This window comes from Babylonia areolata, chromosome 28 (genome assembly GCF_041734735.1).
Source record: "Babylonia areolata isolate BAREFJ2019XMU chromosome 28, ASM4173473v1, whole genome shotgun sequence".
NCBI lineage: Eukaryota > Metazoa > Mollusca > Gastropoda > Neogastropoda > Buccinidae > Babylonia > Babylonia areolata.
Window position 1 is genome coordinate 27,072,926 of NC_134903.1, and position 19,859 is coordinate 27,092,784.

The following is a 19,859-nucleotide window of genomic DNA, read 5'->3' on the forward strand; positions in this document are numbered from 1 at the left end:
AATCCTAAAACTCTTCACATGGGATTACCCCAAGGTTCTGTTATTGCCCCTGTTCTATTTAATATCTTGTTGAATGACTTACCCAAACACTTATCAAAAGATGTGATCCTAGTGCAATACGCAGATGATATATGTATGTGGATGAATGTAACAATGAAACGGAATACATCCAAAAGGGCTTTAAACTATATCAAGAAAATATACCAAAAAGAAATAGAAAAATTAAACAGATATACTGCTGATAATAGTCTTACATTATCATCAGAAAAAACACACATTATGTTTTTTAACAATGGTGCAAACCCAGAAGAGTTTCCAACATTTAAGATTGAAAATGAGACAATTCAGTATAAAGATACTGTTAAGTTTTTAGGATTGATACTTACTTCAAAACTTACTTGGAATAGACATATTCAATATATAATAACAAAAGCAAGAAAATCTTTAAACTTACTCAAAATTGTGAGTAAGCAGTATTGGGGACAAGATACAACGATTTTGAAACATTTATCATCATCACTTAATCGATCCAAACTATCCTATGGACAAGAAGTCTTTTTCAATGCTCCAAAATATTTGCTAAAGAAACTTCAAAGCATAGACTGTAAAACATATAGACTTGCCCTTGGTGTACCTTTCCATGCATCGACCCTCGGAACATACAAAGAAATAGGAATACTACCATTAGATGAATACCGAAACCTCGCATGTGCTAAATATGTATTGAGAAGCTCAACAACTGAAAATTATACATCAGAGGAAGTAAAAATTACTTATGAAAACAACTTCCCCCAAAGAGCTAAAAACATATCTTATTTAACACCCATTGGCACGTTTGTGTCAAACCTGTTCGAAAAGTCTGAAAATAATTCAGATGACGTAGACACACAGAAGACCATAAGTCCATACCCCATCTGGGAGATGAATAAATCATACTGACATTAAAAAGAATGAAAATCCGAATATTATGGCAACGGAAGTCCGAGTACACCTTCAAAATAGATACTGTGATCATTTGCAGATCTACACAGATGGCTCACTATTAGACAATGGCCAAGCAGGTTCAGCTTTCGTTATACCAGAACTGAAAACGGAAAGATCATACTATATTGGTAAAAATCGTTCAATATTCACTGCTGAACTTATTGCTGTTCTTATGGCTCTAAATCATATTCTTGATCTTCCAATTTGCCTTCTACAAGTCTTGTTTTGCGTTGATTCCAAATCTGTATTATGTGCTTTAAACTCATCAAATTGTAAGAACAAATCTAAAATCATAATAGAAATCAGCCACATTTTACATCTTTTAAGCTTGAAAGGAACACATATAACGTTTTGCTGGGTTCCTTCACATCTTTGTATTCTCTACAATGAATGGGCTGACAGGGCTGCAAGAAAAGGTGCAAAAAACGAACAGGGAACCATAGAACTTTATGTGCCACTGTCTGTACAAGAGGGTTATCGAATACTAGAAAAAACATCGTGGAACAAAGTCAGAGAATTATACCAGGAAAACGGCAAAGCTTTAAACCATAGTGTAATTAATGTTCAACAACCGGGAACTATCAATCAGTCAAATACATACAGTGATTCAATAAGATTAAGGCAGATTCATACATTATCAAACAGGATAAAACTGAACGCTTTTATGACTAAGTTCAGCAAGGATGTCTGATGCATATGTGGAGAACATATTTCTAGCAATCATGTAATATTCGAATGTCAGAATCTAAAATGTTTTTGGCCAGACTTCACCAAAAGTTCTTTTGAATGTGTTATTAACAATTCCAATATGTTATTTGTTATTGCAGAAGGTTTGCTGCGTAGTCCTATAGGACATTTGTTATAGTTGTTATAGTTGTCTGATGTTGACGTTTATCATAGTAACGTTTCCATTTTCTCTAGCGTTGTCTCTCCCTATTCACCCTCCACACATACACACACTTTTACCCCCCACTCTCCCTCCCACAACCCCTACCCCCACGGTTTTTTGTTGTTTTTTTCCCCCGTCTAATATCACTTCAAGTGGAAAGACGTTAAACTGAAGACAACAACATCCACAGTCCTTCAAACCTGAGGTGCGGTAAAAAGTTACTTTTGTTCCTAAATGGTCGTGTTCCTAAATCGCCAACACTAACTTCCGCAAACACCCCTTGGATCGTCTGATCGTCTGCATCATTAATGTTGGAGTAGAATCTCACTTTTTGGACTGTGTTTTATCAACTGCATCGGATCTGGACCTGCACCATTCGGTGTCAGTATGGGTGATGGGCTCGCTCGGATTCTGACCAAACAGTCTTTTGATCCTGAAGCATGTGAGTTGAGTCCGAAATCGTGGAAAGTCCAATAAGAAAACGGAATCTTCACATTCTTATCAGAGGCGAAGCATCACTTAGTGATAACTGTCATTGATTAACTCTGCGTCAGTGTGTGTATGTGTGTGTGGGTGTGGGTGTGTGTGTGTATGTGTGTGTGTGTGTGTGTGTGTTGCATTTTTCGCGAGGATGATTTATCTTTGTGTGCATGGGGATCTCTCTCTCTCTCTGTGCGTGCGAGCGTGCGTGCACATACCCTCACACCCATCAGCATATTAGAGAACATACATATGTGTATACTGTGTGAGTGCCAGACTCATTAAATAATCTCGATGGATGCTTTTGATACGAAAGTTTTGTTTGTCATTGCCAAGCTGAGTGCCAGCAATGATTGCCATACATGTATGTGTGTATACAGTGTGGGTACCAGACTCATTAAATAATGTCATAATGCTTTAAAAATGAAAGTCTTTATTTTTTCAGTCATTGCCAAGCTGAGTGCCAGCTTGTGTTTATGCCACATGCATTCCAGACTCATCAAATATTGTCTTCATACTTTAAACATGAAAGTTTTATTTCAGTCATTGCCAAGCTCAGTGCCAGCTTGTGTTTATACCACATGCATACCAGACTCATCAGATATTGTCTTCATACTTTAAACATGAAAGTTTTATTTCAGTCATTGCCAAGCTCAGTGCCAGCTTGTGTTTATACCACATGCATACCAGACTCATCAGATATTGTCTTCATACTTTAAACATGAAAGTTTTATTTCAGTCATTGCCAAGCTCAGTGCCAGCTTGTGTTTATACCACATGCATACCAGACTCATCAAATATTGTCTTCATACTTTAAACATGAAAGTTTTATTTCAGTCATTGCCAAGCTCAGTGCCAGCTTGTGTTTATACCACGTGCATACCAGACTCATCAGATATTGTCTTCATACTTTAAACATGAAAGTTTTATTTCAATCATTGCCAAGCTCAGTGCCAGCTTGTGTTTATACCACATGTATACCAGACTCATCAGATATTGTCTTCATACTTTAAACATGAAAGTTTTATTTCAGTCATTGCCAAGCTCAGTGCCAGCTTGTGTTTATACCACATGCATACCAGACTCATCAAATATTGTCTTCATACTTTAAACATGAAAGTTTTATTTCAGTCATTGCCAAGCTCAGTGCCAGCTTGTGTTTAAACCACGTGCATACCAGACTCATCAGATATTGTCTTCATACTTTAAACATGAGTTTTATTTCAGTCATTGCCAAGCTCAGTGCCAGCTTGTGTTTATACCACGTGCATACCAGACTCATCAGATATTGTCTTCATACTTTAAACATGAAAGTTTTATTTCAGTCATTGCCAAGCTCAGTGCCAGCTTGTGTTTATACCACATGCATACCAGACTCATCAAATATTGTCTTCATACTTTAAACATGAAAGTTTTATTTCAGTCATTGCCAAGCTCAGTGCCAGCTTGTGTTTATACCATGTGCATACCAGACTCATCAGATATTGTCTGCATACTTTAAACATGAAAGTTTTATTTCAGTCATTGCCAAGCTCAGTACCAGCTTGTGTTTATAACACGTGCATACCAGACTCATCAAATATTGTCTTCATACTTTAAACATGAAAGTTTTATTTCAGTCATTGCCAAGCTCAGTGCCAGCAATGATGGAGAGGGAGCACTCCTGGAGTTGCGACAGAAGGTCCACGCTCTGAACGATGACACGGCTCAGGCTCTGAAGAAAAATGTCTACAAGAATTACTCCCAGTTTATCGAGACTGCCAGGGAAATTTCCAGTGAGTATAACTCAGAGTGCAAATGACTGTGACACCATGTTGTAAAGTGCTTAGACTTACGGATTGATCTGTGACCGAGGATAGGCGCTATTTAGATATCCATGTCATTCATTCATTCATCATTCTCTGGAGTGGAATGTTTGTTTAAATTGAACAGAAACTATACACTGGCTTGATGTTCATTATAATTTTTGAATGTTATTTATAGTGTATTTGTTTATGGTGATGATATAATTATATGCTTAATTTTGTTTTTAATTAATAGTGCTTTATCTGATATTGACTGTAATTGTAAAAAAAAAAAAAAAAAAAAAAAAGAATAGCACGTGTGATTGATTCTAAATCAGTTTGTTCAGTTCTGGGTTCTGGAAGGAGAGATGTATTATGTGGTGATGTGGTCTGTGCGTTTTTCTCCTTCAGTTCTGGAAGGAGAGGTGTGTTATGTGGTGATGTGGTGTGTGTGTTTTAACCCCTACAGTCCTGGAAGGAGAGATGTATTATGTGGAGTGATGGCCAAGAGGTAATGTGTCCAACAAGGAAGCGAGAATCTGAGCGCGCTGGTTCTATTCACGGCTCAGTTGCCGGTATTTTCTCTCCCTCCACTAGACGACGAGTGGTGGTCTGGAAGCTAGTTATTCGGATGAGTCGATAAAGCAAGGTCCTGTGTGCAGCATGCACTTAGCGCACGTGAAAGAACCCACAGCAACAAAAGGGTTGTCCCTTGTAAATTCTGTAGAAAAATCCACTTCAATAGGAAAAACAAATAAAACAAGAGAGGCAAGGCCTTCAAGACTCACTTGTGATACACTTTTTAAAAAATCTAATCGTTAAATTTAAAATGTGTTCTGTATTTGTTATTATAAAGCTTCAGGTTAAAAGAAAAAGAAAAAGAAAAAAAGTCCTAATGGCAGATTGGAACCCCGCGTGTTCGGGTGAGAAGAAACTGTCTTACCCATTACACTATCATGGTTCCTTAGCTGACGTTCAAAAATATACTATTTAAACATGCTTTTTTAAAGAACGATAAATCGATTGCGGTATTCGCAGTGAGAACGCTGTTTAAATCATATTATTCTGGTGTATCTTGGGCATTCAAAAAATCTTTAAGGGCAATTAAAAATTCTTTTTAAGTCCATGGTAAAGGAGACGTGGCTATCACCGCAAGCACACCGCAACATTTAGCCATTTTCTCTGGATCTAGATAGATGTACAAGTTTAGTTACACCCGGTTGACATGGTCGATTCAATTTCTCTTTTATGTTCAATCTAGTTTTATAGTTTTAAAATTAAAGTTGATATGAAAATTGAGTATTTTGTTAAACTAATAACATGTAGAGCCAACAGACAAGCTTATCTGTTGGTGTGTGTCCTCATATGGGAGAAAAGGCCGATTCTGGATGAGCAGCCCTTCCCACAGGTGTTGCAAGGGAAAACGTCTCCAGAAGTTGAGCCCTGCTTCCTTCGCTCAGGCTTTTCCTTAATGGCCAGGGTTCTCTTGTTTTCAAACGTCTTTATGTCACTAGAGCACAGCATCCTCCAGCGAGAGCGGTCAAGGGCATCAGTTTCCCAGGAAGTGATGTCTATGTCACAGGCTTTCAGGTTTGTCTTCAAGGTGTCCTTGAAGCGCTTGCAGGGTCTTCCAAGTTCACGGTGGCCTTCCTTCAGCTGGCCATACAAAAGCATCTTCGGGATCCTTCTGTCTGTCATGCGGACAACGTGTCCTGTCCAGCGTAGCTGGCACTGGATCAGCAGGCTTTTGATGCTGGGCAGGCCGCTCCTCTCTAGGACCTGGAGGTTGGAGACCCTGTCTTGCCACTTCATGCCGAGGATCTTTCGTAGGCGTCTCATTGCCTGACCAGCACAGGTGACTTTTTTTTAGTGAGGAGGAGTTGTGCAGTCCCTTCCCCACTCTCTCGCCTACCGACGCTCACAGTCCCACAGGTGCAGATACTGTCACGTGCAGGACGGCCTTGGCAGGTGCAGGTTTTTTCTTCAGAGCTCCGTCTCCTAGGGGGACTTCCAGCCAAGGATAAGAGTTTGAAAGCCCTGTACACTGAGAGTAAAACACACAAGCTTTTTTATGTATTGAGTATAATTTCAAAATGTAATGTTTAAGATGAGAAAGTTCAGTTTAAAGCAAATTAAGCTCCCTAGCATTAATTACAGATTAATTTCCCTTTTTTACTATCTGCACCAAAGACATGCAGAATAAATATAACTTCCATGCTTAGCAAAAGAAGTTCCTGTTTGAACAAAAAAATGATAAAAATGACTGCTCTTGTTGTTGTGTCAGAATATCAGATCAAAGTGCCAAGTTTAGAGAATAAAAGAAATATAAATATAACAGTAAATTCAGTTTGCATATAATTTGGCTTCATTTTTTTGTTTTTGTTTTTTGTGCCCATCCCAGAGGTGCAATATTGTTTTAAACAAGATGACTGGAAAGAACTGAATTTTTCCCATTTTTGTGCCAAATTTGGTGTCAACTGACAAAGTATTTGCAGAAAAAATGGTAATGTTAAAGTTTACCACGGACACACACACACACACACACACACACACATGCAGTCAACTGAACACCGGGTTAAAATATTGACTCACTTTGTTTACACAAGTGAGTCAAAAAACTGCAGGCAGGAAAAATTGCCAAAATATGGGTGGCGCTATCAGTGTAGCGACGTGCTCTCGCTGGGGAGAGCAGCCCGAATTTGACACAGAGAAATCTATTGTGACAAAAAAGAGAAATACAATACAGTACAATACAATACAATTATCATATGTGGTGTGTTTTAACCCCTTCAGTCCTGAAAGGAGAGCTGTATTTATGAGGTGATGTATGTTTTAACCCCTTCAGTCCTGGAGGGAGAGATGTACCAGCTGAGCACGATGCTGACAGAGCAGAGATCCCTGATGTATTCTATGATGGGGCTGTCCCTCGTCAGTGACAAAGGTGGGTGTCAGGAAAAAACAACAACAAAAAAACACTAGAATATTGTTGAAACTTAAAGCTCTTGTTTCTTCTATTCGTAGTTCCTTTCAGTAATGTCATGTCTGTTTGTAAATGGCTGAGGATAAAGTAATTTTCAGTGTGTATTGTTTGCGTGAATGGGCTTTTTTTTTTTTCTTTCTTTTTTTCTTTGTTTTTTTGACATCACTTTTATTGTTTTTATGGTATGTGTAAAAGATGTATACGTGTGTAGCATTTCAGTGCCCCCAGGGGACACAATAAATAAACTATTTTCCTTTCCTCCTTCGTCTCAATTATGTTATATTGTGTGGTGTGATGCAGTGTTGTGCTGTGCTGTGCTGTGCTGTGTTGTGCTGTGTTGCTTTGTATTGCGTTGTGTCGTATTGTGTTGTGATGTATTGTGTTGGATTGGATTGTGTTGTGTTTTATTGTGTTGTTTTGTGTTATATTGTTTTGTGTTTGTGTTTCGTTGTGCGTTGCGTTGTGTTGTGTCATTTTGTGTTGCGTTGTGGTGTGCTGTTCTATGTTGTGTTGGATTGGATGGGATTGTGTTGTGTTGTGTTGCTTTGCGTTATATTGTTTTGTGTTGTGTTACATTGTATTGTGTTGTATTGTAGTGTGTTGTGTTGATGTGTATTGTGTTTTATTGTAGTGTGTTGTATTGTAGTGTGTTGTATTGTAGTGTGTTGTGTTGATGTGTGTTGTGTTTTATTGTATTGTGTTGTATTGTAGTGTGTTGTATTGTATTGTGTTGTATTGTAGTGTGTTGTATTGAAGTGTGTTGTGTTGTTGTGTGTTGTGTTGATGTGTGTTGTGTTTCATTGTGTTGTATTGTAGTGTGTTGTGTTGATGTGTGTTGTGTTTCATTGTGTTGTATTGTAGTGTGTTGTGTTGATGTGTCTTGTGTTTCATTGTGTTGTATTGTAGTGTGTTGTAGTGTGTTGTGTTGATGTGTGTTGTGTTGATGTGTGTTGTGTTGTTGACAGCGGTGGTGGAGGGCCCTAAGGAGGAGAAGATGGAGGAGAGTCCGGAAGAGGAGACACGCAGGAACCTGGCTTTTCTCCTGGAGAAGGTGGAGGGATGCTCAGTAAGTTGAGATTTTTGTTGGTTTCTTCTTCTTCTTCATTCGTGGACTACAACTCCCACGGTCATTTGTATGTACACAAGTGGGCTTTTATGTATATGACTGTTTTTACCCCGCCACGTTGGCAGCCATACTCTGTTTTCAGGGGTGTGCTTGTTGGGTATGTTCTTGTTTCCATAACCCACCAAACGCTGACATGGATTACAGGATCATTAACGTGCGTATTAGATCTTCTGCTTGCGTATACACATGAAGGGGGTTCAGGCACAAGAAGGTCTGCACATATGTTGACCTGGGAGATTGGAAAAATCTCCACCCTTTACCCACCAGGCGCTGTTATCGAGGTTTGAACCTGCAACCCTCAGATTGAAAGTCCAATGCTTTAACCACTCGGCTGTTGATCCTGTTTTTTGTTCGTTTGTTTGTTGTGTTTTGTTTTGTTTGTATCTTTTTGACTCACTTGTGTAAACAAAGTGAGTCTATGTTTTAACCCGGTGTTCGGTTGTCTGTGTGTGTGTGTCTGTGTGTGTCTGTGGTAAACTTTAACATTGACATTTTCTCTGCAAATACTTTGTCAGTTGACACCAAATTAGGCATAAAAATAGGAAAAATTCAGTTCCTTCCAGTCATCTTGTTTAAAACAATATTGCACCTCTGGGATGGGCACAAAAAAATTAAAAAATGAAGCCTGATTATATGCAAACTGCATTTACTGTTATATTTATATTTTTTGTATTCTCTAAACTTGGCACTTTGATCTGATATTCTGACCCAACAACAAGAGCAGTCATTATTTTCATTTTTTGTTCAAACAGGAACTTCTTTTGCTAAGCATGGAAGTTTTATTTATTTTGCAAACGTTTTGGTGCAGAAGGTAAAAAAGGGAAATTACTCTGTAATTAATGCTAGGGGACTTAATTTGCTTTAAACTGATCTTTCTCATCTTAAACATTACATTTTGAAATTATACTCAATACATAAAAAGCTTGGATTTTTTTGATTTTTTTTAAAGTGTATCACAAGTGAGTCTTGAAGGCCTTGCCTCTCTTGTTGGTGCTTGTTCTCAGGCCAACGTTTCCACATTCCAGATGTACTTTCCATCTATCTCCGTGCCAAAATCCGTTGACATGTTCAGTAACAGATGAGATGAAATGTTTTGGTGCCTGCATGGAATGTGGGTGTGTCTGTGGGTGTGTAAATATGCAGCTGTACATGTGTGCCTCACTGTCCTGCATGGAATGTGGGTGTGTCTGTGGGTGTGTAAATATGCAGCTGTACATGTGTGCCTCACTGTCCTGCATGGAATGTGGGTGTGTCTGTGGGTGTGTAAATATGCAGCTGTACATGTGTGCCTCACTGTCCTGCATGGAATGTGGGTGTGTCTGTGGGTGTGTAAATATGCAGCTGTACATGTGTGCCTCACTGTCCTGCATGGAATGTGGGTGTGTCTGTGGGTGTGTAAATATGCAGCTGTACATGTGTGCCTCACTGTCCTGCATGGAATGTGGGTGTGTCTGTGGGTGTGTAAATATGCAGCTGTACATGTGTGCCTCACTGTCCTGCATGGAATGTGGGTGTGTCTGTGGGTGTGTAAATATGCAGCTGTACATGTGTGTCTCACTGTCCTGCATGGAATGTGGGTGTGTCTGTGGGTGTGTAAATATGCAGCTGTATATGTGTGCCTCACTGTCCTGCATGGAATGTGTGTGTGTCTGTGGTTGTGTAAATATGCAGCTGTACATGTGTGCCTCACTGTCCTGCATGGAATGTGTGTGTGTCTGTGGTTGTGTAAATATGCAGCTGTACATGTGTGCCTCACTGTCCTGCATGGAATGTGTGTGTGTCTGTGGGTGTGTAAATATGCAGCTGTACATGTGTGTCTCACTGTCCTGCATGGAATGTGGGTGTGTCTGTGGGTGTGTAAATATGCAGCTGTACATGTGTGCCTCACTGTCCTGCATGGAATGTGTGTGTGTCTGTGGTTGTGTAAATATGCAGCTGTACATGTGTGCCTCACTGTCCTGCATGGAATGTGTGTGTGTCTGTGGGTGTGTAAATATGCAGCTGTACATGTGTGTCTCACTGTCCTGCATGGAATGTGGGTGTGTCTGTGGGTGTGTAAATATGCAGCTGTACATGTGTGTCTCACTGTCCTGCATGGAATGTGGGTGTGTCTGTGGGTGTGTAAATATGCAGCTGTACATGTGTGCCTCACTGTGTTGTCTTCAGTTTAACGTCTTTCCACTTGAAGTGATATTAGAGGGGGCCCGGGGGGGTGGGAACCTGTGGGGGTAGGGGTTGTGGGAGGGAGAGTGGGGGGTAAAAGTGTGTGTATGTGTGGAGGGTGAATAGGGAGAGACAACGCTAGAGAAAATGGAAACGTTATAAACGCCAACATCAAACAACTATAACAAATGTCCTATTGGACTATGCAGCAAACCTTCTGCAATAACAAATAACATATTGGAATTGTTAATAACACATTCAAAAGAACTTTTGGTGAAGTCTGGCAAAAAGCATTTTAGATTCTGACATTCGAATATTACATGATTGCTAGAAATATGTTCTCCACATATGCATCTGACATCTTTGCTGAAGCGTTCAGTTTTATCCTGTTTGATAATGTATGAATCTGCCTTAATCTTATTGAATTACTGTATGTATTTGACTGATTGATAGTTCCCGGTTGTTGAACATTAATTACACTATGGTTAAAAGCTTTGCCGTTTTCCTGGTATAATTCTCTGACTTTGTTCCACGATGTTTTTTTCTAGTATTCGATAACCCTCTTGTACAGACAGTGGCACATAAAGTTCTATGGTTCCCTGTTCGTTTTTTGCACCTTTTCTTGCAGCCCTGTCAGCCCATTCATTGTAGAGAATACTGAGATGTGAAGGAACCCAGCAAAAGGTAATGTGTGTTCCTTTCAAGCTTAAAAGACGTAAAATGTGGCTGATTTCTATTACTGTGTGTTTGTGTTTGTGTTTTTGTGTTCAAAAGCAGTAACGGCAGTCCATGACGTCTCTTGCATGACCTATCATTTGACCCGGTGTTTCAGAGCGTGACAGAGGTACCGGGTCATCACCTGGTTCATGACACAGACCTGGTAGATGAATAGATAGATAGATAAATAAATAAACAAATAAACAAAGGAACAAATATTTAAAACAAAGACCAATAACAATAACAGACAGCCCACGACGTCACATGCATGACCTATCATTTGACCCGGTGCCGTGTTTCAGAGCGTGACAGAGGTTCCAGGTCGTCACCTGGTTCATGACACGGACCTGGTGGAGTTGGACCCAGAGACGTTCGTGCAGATGCAGAGAACCCACGCCTTCCTGCTCAGCGACAGCCTCATGATGGCTACCTGGGTACCCACCCGGTAAGAGCGGAGTGATGTCCTAGAGGTAACGCATCCGCCTAGGAAGCGAGAGAATCTGAGCGCGCTGGTTCGAATCACGGCTCAGCCGCCGATATTTTCTTCCCCTCCACTAAACCTTGAGTGGTGGTCTGGAAGCTAGTCATTCGGATGAGACAATAAACCGAGGTCCCGTTTGCAGCATGCACTTAGCGCACGTAAAAGAACCCACTGCAACAAAAGGGTTGTTCCTGGAAAAATTCTGTAGAAAAATCCACTTGGATAGGAAAAACAAATCAAAGTGCACGCAGGAAAAAATACAAAAAAATTGGGTGGCGCTGTAGTTTAGCGACGCGTTCTCCCTGGGGAGAGCAGCCCGAATTTGACACAGAGAAATCTGTTGTGATAAAAAGAAATACAAATACAAATAAGTGTCCCTGTTCTTGCCTGCTTTGCTTGTGTAGGCCCCGGCACTCAGCTTATATCACAGATGGACATGAGTTAACAGCTGGGCCAGCAACAAAGTCAGAGCTGTATCATCAGTGCTTTCTCCCTTGCAAAGGGAAATCATTTACAGCTTCATCTTTTGTCAAGGACTATGACGGCACCTGCACAGCAGAAATCCAAAATAGGATTAATTCTGCAACGGCAGCGATGGCCAGACTGAACAGGGTATGGAAGAGCAACATCAGATTCCACACAAAATTCCTGCTCTACAAGTCACTGGTGGTCTCCATCCTCTTATGTGGATGTGAGACATGGACACTGATGGCAGAAACAGAAAGAAGAATCCAAGCATTCGAAACCAAATGCTTCAGGAGACTACTACACATCTCCTACAAGGAGCACAAGACCAATGACCATGTGCGGAACCTGGTCAGCAACCTTGTTGGGCCCCAAGAACCACTGCTGGCGACTGTCAAACGACGGAAGATGGCATGGTTTGGTCATGTCATACGACATAACACCCTCTCCAAACCCATCCTGCAAGGGACTGTAGAGGGAGGGCGCAGATGGGGGTGGCAGAGAAAGAGCTGGTCCAACAACGTCAAGGAATGGACCAAAATGACGATGCCAGATCTCCTCACGACAGCTGCCAACAGAACAGCGTGGCGAGCTATGACATCTTCCTCATTCCCCCCAACGACCCCAGCGGTAGAGGGAACGAGTGAGTGAGTGAGTGATGACTCTTAAACTAGATGGCAAGATTGCTCTGGCCCTTAGTGCTGCAGCCTTGGGGGCTGGTTGGCCTTTTGGGAACCATCCCAACGCCAACTGTCCTAAAACCCTCTTGGTCAAGAGGTTTGGGATTTTTGAGAGTTGGTGCTGAAAGAATTAGATTGTTACAAATTAGCCACACATGTGCTTAAAGAGTTAAACCATGGTGACTGTCACAAACTAGTCACATTAGTGCTGTAAGAGTTAAATTGTTACAAATCAGCCATGTAAGTGTTAAAAGAGTTAAAACCATGGTGACTGTCACCAACTGTAGTCCATAGTGACAATCACACACTGTGCTGAAAGAGTTAAACCACGGTGACTTTCCCAAACTGTGCTGAAAAAGTTAAACCATGGTGACAGTCACACACTGCGCTGAAAAAGTTAAACCATGGTGACAGTCACACACTGCGCTGAAAGAGTTAAACCATGGGGACAGTCACACACTGCGCTGAAAGAGTTAAACCACGGTGACTTTCACAAACTGTGCTGAAAGAGTTAAACCATGGTGACAGTCACAAACTGTGCTGAAAGAGTTAAACCATGGTGACAGTCACACACTGTGCTGAAAGAGTTAAACCACGGTGACTTTCACAAACTGTGCTGAAAGAGTTAAACCATGGTGACAGTCACAAACTGTGCTGAAAGAGTTAAACCATGGGGACAGTCACACACTGTGCTGAAAGATTTAAACCACGGTGACTTTCACAAACTGTGCTGAAAGAGTTAAACCATGGTGACTTTTACAAACTGTGCTGAAAGAGTTAAACCATGGTGACAGTCACAAACTGTGCTGAAAGAGTTAAACCATGGTGACTTTCACAAACTGTGCTGAAAGAGTTAAACCACAGTGACTGCATTTCAGGCGAGGACCGATGCACTCTCATTCCAAACTATAGTCATATGAGTACTGAAAGAGTTAAACTATGGTGACTGCCTTTCAGGCGAGGACCAATGCACTCTCATTCCAAACTCTAGTCATATGAGTACTGAAAGAGTTAAACTGTGGTGACTGCCTTTCAGGTGAGGACTGATGCACTCTCATTCCAAACTATAGTCATATGAGTACTGAAAGATTTAAACCACAGTGACTGCATTTCAGGCGAGGACCGATGCGCTGTCATTCACATAGTGACTGCATTTCAGGCGAGGACCGATGCGCTGTCATTCACATAGTGACTGCCTTTCAGGCGAGGACCGATGCGCTATCATTCACATGGTGACTGCATTTCATGCGAGGACCGATGCGCTATCATTCACATGGTGACTTTATTTCAGGAGAGGACCGATGTACTATCATTCACATGGTGACTTTATTTCTGGTGAGGACCGATGCGCTATCATTCACATGGTGACTTTATTTCTGGTGAGGACCGATGCGCTATCACTCACATGGTGACTGCATTTCATGCGAGGACCGATGCGCTATCATTCACATGGTGACTTTATTTCAGTCGAGGACCGATGCGCTATCATTCACATGGTGACTGCATTTCAGGCGAGGACCGATGCGCTATCGGTTCCAAGGGCTGTACGAGTTGGACAGTCTGGCCGTGGTGAACGTGCGTGACGCGGGGCCCGTGAAGAACGCCTTCAAGATCCTCATGTTCCCGGAGACTCGCATGTACCAGGCCGACAGCGCAAAGTCCAAGGTTGGGGTTTTGGGTTCAAACCTATTATTATGATTATTAACACAAGATACTTCTTCGTTCATGGGCTGCAACATTCACATTCATTCGTATCACGTACAGGGCTTTTATGTGTGTGAGCTTTTTCGGACATAAGATACTGAACATTATTAAATGATTCACACCCTTCCCCCACAGACACACACCCAAACACACACACAACACACACAAGCATGTGCAAATGCACACACACATAATACATAATCATAAATAGTACACAATTAAAAACACACATAAACTTACAAATTCTGAAACTCTCAAAATCACTCACCCACTGATAGCCATTTTAGTTCATACTGGAAAGGGATAAGCTGTTGAGAATTATTCATATAAACATATCATTCAAAAAACGTCTCACACATGTACACATGAACAGCAGAGCAACATCAAGCTAAAAGGTTGGGGTTTTGGGGGTTCAGACATATCGTTGTTCATAAAAAGTATTACACATGTACACATAAACAGTGAAGCATCATGACGCTAAAAGGTTGGGGTTTGGGGTTCAAACACATCTTCATTCAGAAAAAGGTGCTACACGTGTAAACATCAAGCCAAGAGGCTGGGGTTTATGATTCTAACATATCTTTATTCAGAAAACGTGTTATACATGTACACATAAACAGCGAAGCAACATCAAGCTGAAAGGTTGGGAGTTTGGGTTCAAACATAATTGTCTTTATTCAGATAACATGTTATACGTGTGGTGTGTGTCCATCGAGATCGATGATGACCATCGTTGTCATCCAGCTGGGGGATGGGGGGAGGGTGGTGGTGGGGTGGGGGGCAGGATGCTCATGAATCTATCTGTGAATGCGCAGATGGCTGAATAGTCCAATCTGCGCACGATCTGCAATACGTGTACTGACTGACTGAAACCATTTATTGTCAGATTAACTGTTTGTTGTTCTGACATTTTCGCAACCATTTGAATAAATATTAACTGAGCAACACAAAGAAATTCTAATTTGAGGGGGGAAAAAAGAAGATATGAATTTAAAAAGAACATATTTAACAAATCAGTTTACCAAATTTCATTAATATCATTATCTCAAGAAATGTTTTAACGCACACACATACTCACATACGTGTATCCCCCACCCTCTCCCTACATACATCCATGCATGCACACAAACGCCCATTATAATTCCCCCACCTCATTCCCCTACCCACTCACTCACACACACACTCACACTCACACTGTCTCTCACTCTTTCTTGTAATCAAGATGACATATTACATGCTAGAGTCGAACAGTTCCACTAATTAGAATAATGGGAACTTTGCTCTACAGGTAAATCTGACGCTATCACCCAAAACGAAACACTACTTTGGATTAAATAAAACAGAGGAGAAACTCTGCAGCATATTAAATAAATTATTTAAATTTTAAAAAAAGAAAAAAAAAAAGGGATGAAACAAATACGTGTACACATAACTAATGGACCACCATCATCATTCAGGTTGGGAGTTTGTGTTCAAACATGTCTTTATTCAGAAAAAGTGTCACACATTTACACATAACTAATGGACCACCATCATCATTCAGGTTGGGAGTTTGTGTTCAAACATGTCTTTATTCAGAAAAAGTGTCACACATTTACACATAACTAATGGACCACCATCATCATTCAGGTTGGGAGTTTGTGTTCAAACATGTCTTTATTCAGAAAAAGTGTCACACATTTACACATAACTAATGGACCACCATCATCATTCAGGTTGGGAGTTTGTGTTCAAACATGTCTTTCTTCAGAAAAAGTGTCACACATTTACACATAACTAATGGACCACCATCATCATTCTTAAAGGTTGGGAGTTTGTGTTCAAACATGTCTTTATTCAGAAAAAGTGTCACACATTTACACATAACTAATGGACCACCATCATCATTCAGGTTGGGAGTTTGTGTTCAAACATGTCTTTATTCAGAAAAAGTGTCACACATTTACACATAACTAATGGACCACCATCATCATTCAGGTTGGGAGTTTGTGTTCAAACATGTCTTTCTTCAGAAAAAGTGTCACACATTTACACATAACTAATGGACCACCATCATCATTCAGGTTGGGAGTTTGTGTTGAAACACGTCTTTCTTCAGAAAAAGTGTCATACATTTACACATAACTAATGGACCACCATCATCATTCAGGTTGGGAGTTTGTGTTGAAACACGTCTTTCTTCAGAAAAAGTGTCACACATTTACACATAAACAGAACAGCGGCATTCAGCTGAGAGGCTGGGGATTGCATGAAAGTAGAATTTCAAGTTTCAAGTTTTAATTATCCTTTCACTCCTACTGGAGTATGGAGGATTACTGCAAAATAATCTTTTCATGCCCAGAACAAACATTTCCAAATACACAACAATGTCACATAAAAGTTGAGAAAACACAAATTAGGTAGCGGCAGCCCCCATGGCCGATGCCGGGAAACCTATGAACGCCTAAAAAATTGACTAATTTTGAAGTGCATTTTCTCAAATTTGATTTCATTTTGTGAAAAACTATCCAACTGAAATAATCATTTATCATCCATATTTTAAATTTTTATTGTGTTTGCTTTATGCAATGCGTGCATGAGTTCGCGGATGGAAGAAAAAAAGTGTACTGTAACGCGAAATAGCGATCCTTGTTCAATGGCGGCCGGCGTCTTTCTGAGCGCGACACAGTTAGTTTCAACCACATAGTGGAAAAAATCGCATCCGTTGTTTTCCATTCATTGGTTACTGTTCGAAAAACTGGGAGCCGTGAAAGGCGAAAGTTCAAGGAGAACTTTCGTGTGTTTTTTTCCAAGCCTTGGGCGAAGTAGGGTAGTTAGATCTGAGCGCAAAGTTACGGGAATTTTTCGGCTATCTTTCAACGCCTCGCGCAGTTCGAAAATGAAATCTGACCCTACGGGTTACTGTATGAGCGGTAAAGAGCATTTTCTGCTGATTTCAATGGTATCCGAAACTAATATTTTTGATCCATGAGCAATTTGCTCAAGCGATTCAAAAGCAGGTACCCCTCTTCGTCAGTTGCGTCGGCCCAATCAACATTCGACACAGGAGAGCGGCACTTCAGCTAACACAAAAATGGCATTGTTTCTCCAGAAAATCTTAAGTTTCATCGGTAAGTTTTATATTATTTTTGAAAACGAATGTCTTTAGCACTTTCATGCACAATATTGAGCTGAAATTCTCTGAATCAGGATTTTGATCGATGTCAGTAACTGAGCAGCTTGGATCTATTTCATAAGTGTTTTCGTAACGTGACACCGTGTTTCAATCGGAACACGATTTATTTTTTTCGGAGTAAAACACACAAAAACTATTGATACAGAATGAAAAATGGACATGTTAAAACGGAGCCCATGAATTCCAATTACTAATATTTGATTGATTTTTGCTTTAGTAAGCAAAATATTACCTGGGTCTAAAACCGGAAGTGCTCGGGACAGCATTAGCGTCGTCTGCTACAGACTCGGTTTGTGTTGAATAAGTGAGTAAACAAATTGGAATATGGTTTCTTTTTCATTCAGCATCACACAAAAGTCTGATATTCTAGTTGCATTTTGCTTCTATAGCTGTGAAACTTTATCTCAATATATACAGACAGATAGATACTATGCTCTCACATTCCAGAAAGAACAAGAACACCAATTCATACTAACCCCTCCCACCCCCTCCCCCACGCCCCTCCTCCCCCTTTCTCCTCTGCAAACTTCACTTTCATAATTAGCTGAGAGTTGTATAGCCATTCCCCTCCTTTGTCTCTGAGAATCTCCAACCAATGGTAAGGAGAGGGGAGGGGGTTGTCAATGGTTGTGGCAAACTTGGCACTGAGCCAAATCACTGACCACTTGCTCTGGCTGAGAATCCCTGACTGCTGACAGTGATATAACCCACCATCTCCTCCCTCCAGTCATCCCCCTTCCCCATTTCTTTCCTGTCAGAGGAGTAGGTGTGTGCGTGTGTGTGTGTGAGAGAGAGAGCCAGAGCAAGTTTGCATTTGCACATGTATGCTTGTGAGTATGTGTATGTCTGAGTATGAAAAAAGTGTAATGTGAAGAGATATATGACTAATTTGAACAGTGCAGGCAACATCCTGTTTCTTCAAAAATTTAACACCAATTTTTAACAAACTAAAATTAGTAAAAAGAAAATCAGTACAATAACACCCATAGCCTAAGTTGTACATCAGGTTCAGTCAAGTCAAACTATATAACACTACCAGGAATCCAGCCATTAAGATAGTATAATTGTGTGTGTGTGTGTGTGTGTGTGTGTGTGTGCGCGCGGGAGGGGGGGGGGTCATGTAACCCATGATATGCTGTGCATCTAGACTGCATGAAACAGAAAACAAAGGGAAGTAAACACATATTTCATGAAATGATAAAATGCAAAATACCATGCACATATTGTGAATGAAATATTCAGTTTGATATATATCTAAGACATGCATTCTCACATACACACACAAATAAAGATGAGTACACAAAATATATATCAAAGAATAAGATACTAAGTATGATGTGCATATTAACAATAAAATATTCAATGTAAGTAATCATATACATGTATACATAAGACATTAAGTAATACTTTCATCTCAGTCATGAAATGTAGCACCCTGAAGTGGAATTTCTGAGTAAATAATCGCATGCAACAAAGACATCCATAAGATGAACAGTACAAGTAGATGGCAAAGTTCTTGTCAGCAATTGGAAAGGACAGACCCCTAAAAATTCAGCCTCAATTGTCAAAGCATAAGTTGATGCTGCAACTGAGTTATTGTGTGAAAGGTAAGTGCGGCCATTTTGTTCAGTGCGGTGAATTTTGTGTTGCTGTTGAATGAATGCTTACCTGTTAGTATGCCATTTTATAATTCTGTTATCACAGTGTTTTCCTCCCACTCAAAACACTCAGAAATTGACAAAAGCCTAAACATATATTAAACTGAGAGCTCTGGTTTTGGTTTTAAGTTTTAAATTGAACATAACATTTGTTCTTTCTTATGAGCTGATCTGTGTATCTAACATGTTGCAGAAACAGCTGCTTATGGCAGGGTTTGCAAGACCTATTCCATGATCCAAAAAGGCCAGTATAAACATCTCAGGTAGTGAGCAGCATGTTATTGCTGATGCCAGGAAACCTGTGAGTGCCAAAAAATGAGAGATTTTTTGGTGTGCATTTTCTCTTGTGAATGCCATTTTGTGAAGAAATAAAGGTGCATCATCCACCTTTTATTTCTTATTTATTGTGTTTCTTCTATAATGAAATGCATGACTGGGTTCATGGATGGAAGAAAAAACTAGAGAGCTGAAAGAAAATAGATTCATATATCTGTCATTTTTGCTAGCAACTTATGTAATATTTGCTCCCTCCTGGGAACCTTTGTTGTGGAATGCCCCATCAACCTACCCATT

General features: G+C 40.3%; 1 protein-coding gene across 1 annotated transcript in view; it reads left to right on the forward strand.

Moving 5' to 3' along the window:
- Positions 1-2,149: 2,149 nt before the first annotated feature.
- LOC143301840 (exocyst complex component 8-like) overlaps positions 2,150-19,859 on the forward strand; it is a 53,385-nt gene continuing 35,675 nt past the window's right edge. The window contains exons 1-6 of the mRNA XM_076616257.1: positions 2,150-2,315; positions 3,973-4,128; positions 6,983-7,078; positions 8,083-8,183; positions 11,426-11,568; positions 14,261-14,414. Coding sequence (XP_076472372.1) covers positions 2,261-2,315; positions 3,973-4,128; positions 6,983-7,078; positions 8,083-8,183; positions 11,426-11,568; positions 14,261-14,414 — 705 coding nt within the window. The 5' untranslated portion in view covers positions 2,150-2,260. The remainder of the gene's footprint in view (positions 2,316-3,972; positions 4,129-6,982; positions 7,079-8,082; positions 8,184-11,425; positions 11,569-14,260; positions 14,415-19,859) is intronic.